The 5832-nt window shown below is 42.6% G+C and overlaps 1 protein-coding gene across 1 annotated transcript; it reads left to right on the forward strand.

The window, feature by feature from the left end:
* Positions 1-3985: 3985 nt before the first annotated feature.
* On the forward strand, positions 3986-5431 carry LOC101510700 (uncharacterized). The gene is made up of 2 exons (XM_004516934.4): positions 3986-4030; positions 4783-5431. Exons 1-2 carry the CDS (start codon positions 3986-3988, stop codon positions 5011-5013), a joined length of 276 nt encoding a protein of 91 aa, XP_004516991.1. The 3' UTR covers positions 5014-5431.
* The last annotated feature ends 401 nt before the right edge of the window (positions 5432-5832 follow it).

Genomic DNA, 5832 nt, shown 5'->3' on the forward strand with positions numbered 1-5832 from the left:
TCACTATTGGGTGGGTAAAATCTTTGGTCGGACATACCCTGAAACTTTAGGTCAAATCCATTTTTGGATCACTTTTTTCGGGGTTAATCTGACCCTCTTTCCCATGCATTTCTTAGGGCTTTCGGGTATGCCACGTCGCATTCCAGATTATCCAGATGCTTACGCTGGATGGAATGCCCTTAGCAGTTTTGGCTCTTATATATCCGTAGTTGGGATTCGTCGTTTCTTCGTGGTCGTAACAATAACTTCAAGCAGTGGAAATAACATAACAAGGGCGAACATTCCTTGGGCTGTTGAACAAAATTCAACCACACTGGAATGGCTGGTACAAAGTCCTCCAGCTTTTCATACTTTTGGAGAACTTCCAGCTATCAAGGAGACGAAAAGCTATGTTAAGTAAAAGAAGGAAGAAAAGGTCGCCGACTGCTACTAAGAACCTTTCAAAATGTGGGTTCCAACGAAGAAGAGTTGAGGACCAACTTCGACCTAATTTAAGAGTTAAGAAAGCAAGCTCAGTTCAGAATGGCTACTTACCAACAGAGGATAGCGAGGTACTACAAGGCCAGAGTGAAATTTGGAAATTTGATCGAGCTGAGCCGGAGCTGCTCCTACTGACTATGACTGGACAGCAGTGGACTCTTTCTCAAAGTCTGACCCTGCCACCTATCTTTTTTTTTATGAAGCAACCATCACTGAAGTGAAGCAATTTTTTTTTGTAGCCAGCTCAACTCAATTTAACAGGTTAGTAGCGAAAGGTAAGGCTTCATTCCCGAGTGGACGAGAAGAAGGAGCAAGCCCTATTAAGATTAAGGTAAGACAACCAAGGGCAATTCAACGGCTTTATGAGATAATCGGTTATACTATCCTGGAGTAGTTAGAGTAGTACTTGCTAAAGCTAAAGGTTTTCTCCCGCTAAAAACAGTCTACTAGATAAGCCAAGTAAAGAAGTGAGTGCCAGATACAGATGAAATGGTTTTATCTGCGATCTCCTTTTTACAGAAGTAAATTCCTCCTCCCCCTACCCTAGGGGTACTTCTATTTTTAAGCTTTAGAGAATCCAGGTCCAGCGGAAGACTAAGTAAGGTACGGTATAAAGTCCAATCAATCTCCTCCAACAGAGGGCTCTGACCTGACCACAGTCAATCAGTCTATTGTTCTGGTTCTATAGAGTCTAACCCCGAAAAGGGAAGACTCCTCGTTTTTAGCCTGGTCCAGGTGTGGCATATCTTTACCATCTAGTAGCCCCGACAAGAGCAGTTACGTCTTTTGCTAAAGCCCTTACTAAATTACTAAACCACCAGGAACTAGTCTGGTTTGATATAAGCCTAGCTACCACGGAAAGCATAGTCAGAAGAGCTGAAAAGATAGCCATCTTACTCTCGGACCTTGCCTTAATAAAGGAAGAACTTAAGCCTTTCTTAATAAGAAAAAAAAACCCTAAGATGAGCTAACTTGGCTTAGTGCAGGAAATGGAATCACAGCAAGAAAGAAGGGCTGGGCATACCTTTTTTAGGATTTCTACCCCAAAATGACTGAACTGCCTTTCGAACTGAACTACCACGACTCTCGCTAACTGCATCGGATTCTGTGGATAAAAGAAGACTCGCTGAAAGAGCGGATTTGATTCCGAACCGCTACGCTTTCTTATATTAGTGTAGTGCGCTTAGCGCTTCCTGAACCAACTGAAGCAAGGAATATGAGGATCAGAGCGCTAGCATCCCTTGCTCTCGATCGATTGCTCACCACCGTCTGATCCGAACAAAAAAAGGAATAGAACTGGGGACACCTTTAGGTGTAAGCATGAAATACGCCCGAGCAAGCTAAATTCTTTCTATGTAGTAATCGTGCTAGGCTATGCCCCTGAACCCTTTGGTATCCAGAAAGAAAAGCAGAGGAAGTGGCTTTGATCCTATTTTCTATCAAAGCAGGTTCTACCACTGCAGGCCCAATCCTACTACCCGGATGATCGTCTTGGGTAAGATCTTTCTATATCAAAATATCAGTTGGATGCCTACACGCGATCCTTTTTTGCTTCCTTATATCGAGGAAGAGAAAAAGAGGCCTATATCAAAAGTATAAACAACTTATACTTCTATCATAACACGGATCACGCTGTATATAGATTGGATGTATGTCTGAGCTATCTTCTTTGTACCATACCATCTAGAGGGCTGTGATTTCCGGGGGGCAGGACACGAAGCCCCAACATGGTCTAGCACTACGATGGAAACTGGATGTCTGCCTTTGTGAGTACCTATCTTCTTATAGGAAATTGCTATTCAACAAAATAGAAGATTGCAAAGATTCAGCCTTAGTATTAGTAGAAGTGGGTAGCGGCACTGGCTAGACGGTCTATCCCCCTTTAACTTAAGTAGTATTTCCAATTTACTCTCTGTCTCTAAAAAAACCGTAACACAGTCCAGGATAAGTGTGACCGCGTATATATACGATATAGAAATCCAGCCCCACACCCGCGGGTAATGCCCCCGTAACTTCGGGAGAAGGTTTCTGAACTCCTATCTATTCAACCTGGCCTATCTTCTTTCTAACAAGAGGACGCTAAAATCAAAATGATAGCGAACTAGAAAGATACTGACAGAAGCTAAATCTCAAATCATAGACACCGGAGAGAACGATCATACCAGATGATAGCTATCTTAGAGAACGCTAATTTAACCATAAGAGAGAGCACCCTATTACATACTGCCTTGCTCTTCTCTCTATCGTAGTTCTTTCTCGCAGAGTAAGGATTTATAATTCTATACTAGTTCCTATGGCGTAAAGGAAAACATTTCGGCTATTACATCTATGGGTCAACGACTTTCTGGAGTCTCTTAAAGAGGGGATGGAAGCAAGGTCCAATCCCATTATTATAACTTATAATACGATCATCTCACAGATGAAGAAGTGAGCAAGCCTTTCTCCAATGGATTCTAACAGCGCAGACTAGGCATCTTTATCAGATTTCTATTTATATATTAGTAAAAAAGCCCCTTGTTTCAAGGCTAGGGCTTCCCGGTTTAATTGCTATTTGAATTTAGCAGCATTGGCCGTAGAATCAAATATGGACGGTGACTGACCACTAGATCTGTCGATCGAGACCTTGCTTCACCACGCCCAAGCCGGAGGCTAAGTAGAGTTGAATAAGGTGAAGATGGATACCGCTCATAAAGAGCTTGGTTAAGTGGTATGCCTTGCTGGTTGGATCAGAATCCCTTCCCTTTCTTTCGACTTGCTTGCTACTGGATTATTATAATAAAAGACAAACTGGTTTGCATTGGTAGCTATTCTTAGCGGTGACATACTTTTTTTTTATTAATATATATAATAATTATTGAAGTTAAACCACGGGAAAACAAGCACAGGAAACAAGACAACGGCCAACGATCCGTTCCCTCACTCCCAATAGAATAGATAAAGCAATGATAAACCGCTCGGGACCCATATTCCCATGGTCCCTTCGCTCAACAAAAAGTCCTAACAATAAGGATATTATCTAACAGATACGCTGTCTAACTACTATAACAAAGTCATCAACTTAGACTACTTTCAGATAAGGGTTGTTATACAAGTCAACTATTATCGTACAGTGATGATCGAAATAACTGTTGGTGATCCCTTTTCGAGTTCCTTCGTTCCAGTCCAGCGGCGGAAGGGGAGACTTAGATCTTGTCAGTTCATAACAAAAACCGCATCCGGTGGTATCCTATCGTCGTAAAAAAATAATTCATTGCTTCAAAAAGGGAATGAGCTCTCACAGGTTGAGTTTTTTCGGCCAGATTTCGCGTATCATTTATTTCGTATAGAGAGAAGAATAAATTGTCCTTTTTCTTGCTGTTGTTAAACAGGCTGTGCCTTCGGCCGCCTATGATAGGGGGGCCCTTTCCACTCCTTGTTGAAGTTGCAAAGCTCGTTGAGGCAGATTGAACGCTACGCCCTTGGAATAAAATCTTTTCCTGGATAGATGCTGTACATCCAAATCCAGATGCCGAAGTTTTTGCAGGGTGATCAAATTGACTTAAGAACCTGGGTCAGATTCTATTGATTGTGGTTTCTTGGCTGGTCCCTGTGCCATACAGAGGACTATTATGCTCCTCGTCCCTAATAACCTAACCTAATAATAAGAATAGGTCGTCGTCTGTAAATGCAGCCATATTAATCATCCTATAAGGATTCCTTCCTCGACTGTTCTGCAAAGAAAGCCAGATTATCCTCAATCCTCAGGATTAAAGAATGCTTCCACCAAAGTACCCGGAAACATCATTAGCACGTCATATCATATACTGTGAGCAAGGCGGGCTGAGAATCCTCTTCTAATCTAAGGGGCCAGCACAAAATGGCGAGATCATCTATCTATCTCTAGGATATCCGCTGTTATGCCTTCCTTACCTACCTGAATTCATTCATACCATTCCCTCACGTGCCTTTGCAGTTAGCAGCGGAAAGAGAGATAGAGATTGGTTAACTCCCTTAAGTCTTCCTAAGGGTATAAGAAGGTATCCGTGAGGGCATTTAAAGTGAGGGTATCACTCGGATAGTTAGGCCCGAGAGATAGCTGAATTGACCTTAGTCTTCCTAAGGGAGTGAGTGAACTACTAGTCGTAGGGCACGAACGCAATAAGAAGGAAGTCTTTCTTTCGCGCTGCTTTGGAATTTTTTGCAGGGAAGGTCCTTTCCGTTAATTCAATATCTGTCTCGCCTGCTAACTATTCTCGGTCTACCCTGATAGGGTATTCGATTCCTCTTGGCTACTTTACCTTTATTACGATATCACCAGATTAGCAAGAAATACCTGTGACCTGGTTCACGCTTTGTTTTGACTTCAAGCAGTTCCAAGATCAGGATCCGTATTTTATTTTCAATCAATCTCCTCAGCATGAATTAAAAGTGGGTCTTTCGATACAAGTGGTAAGACCTATCATTCAGCATCCAAGACCTGGCCGATGGCTACTTCAAATTCAAGTGCCACTTATCTTAACACAACTCGGGCTAATCGACTCCCAGCCTAGCTAGACCTGGTTCAAGCAATTAAGCCAAAGCAACACTTATTCCTTACCGGATTCAATTCTTTCGTCCACTTCTCTTTCTTTTCTTTCACTATTCCCATCAAGCCTTGGGTTCTCTTGATGCTTTCATTTCCCTCAACCTGAGTAAGCTGGTCCCTCAGTCAAACTTCTTCCAGTTCGCGTTGTTTACCCCGAGTGGATCAAAGGGTTCCTTCGGAGCAAATAAATCTTGCGCTGCTTAAGGAGCTCCCCACATTCGCACGGGCTGGGGACATGATGAGAGCTGCAAACATGGCTCTGGAATGTGTCCCTTACCACCCTAACTACTAGCTCTAGATCAGGATAGGAAAGAGCCCTCGGATTTACAAGCAATTGCTCTGGTATGCTAAACCACCAAACGGAGAATCCAATCCATAAGCAAGTTAGGAGAAAAAATAGCATATCCCTTACATACGAATAAATGAGTGCCTCCTCTAAGCTAAACTCTTTGATTCTGGAGGTTTTTCGCTGTAAAAAAAAACCCCTGCCTTCGATCTGGTGATCTCAGTAAATATGAATCTCTTCCTACTTCTCTTATTCTGAACGGTAATTGCTCCATATTCGCTGTAGGTGGAAGCCAAGGACCAATGGAATACATTCTATGTCGCTCGCCCTGCTTTCTAACCCAAAGTAAAGTGTACGCCGGGCAGGAAGTCGAATGGTGCGGGTGGATGTACTTATAGTATAACTGTCGTTGGAAGGGACTTCTCGTACTTCAGGCACTCCAGAGGTTAGTTTTTAAAAGAGTGAGAACATGTCAAACAACAAAGAAAATAAGGAATGGAAG

This window comes from Cicer arietinum, unplaced genomic scaffold, assembly GCF_000331145.2.
Source record: "Cicer arietinum cultivar CDC Frontier isolate Library 1 unplaced genomic scaffold, Cicar.CDCFrontier_v2.0 Ca_scaffold_2307_v2.0, whole genome shotgun sequence".
NCBI lineage: Eukaryota > Viridiplantae > Streptophyta > Magnoliopsida > Fabales > Fabaceae > Cicer > Cicer arietinum.

Excerpts from the sequence above, each read along its gene's own strand:
- LOC101510700 (XM_004516934.4), top strand. The coding sequence starts at position 3,986 with ATGCCGAAGTTTTTGCAGGGTGATCAAATTGACTTAAGAACCTGG. Across the intron at positions 4,031-4,782 it reads AAATTGACTTAAGAACCTGG|CAAGAAATACCTGTGACCTG; the intron begins GTCAGATTCTAT and ends TCACCAGATTAG.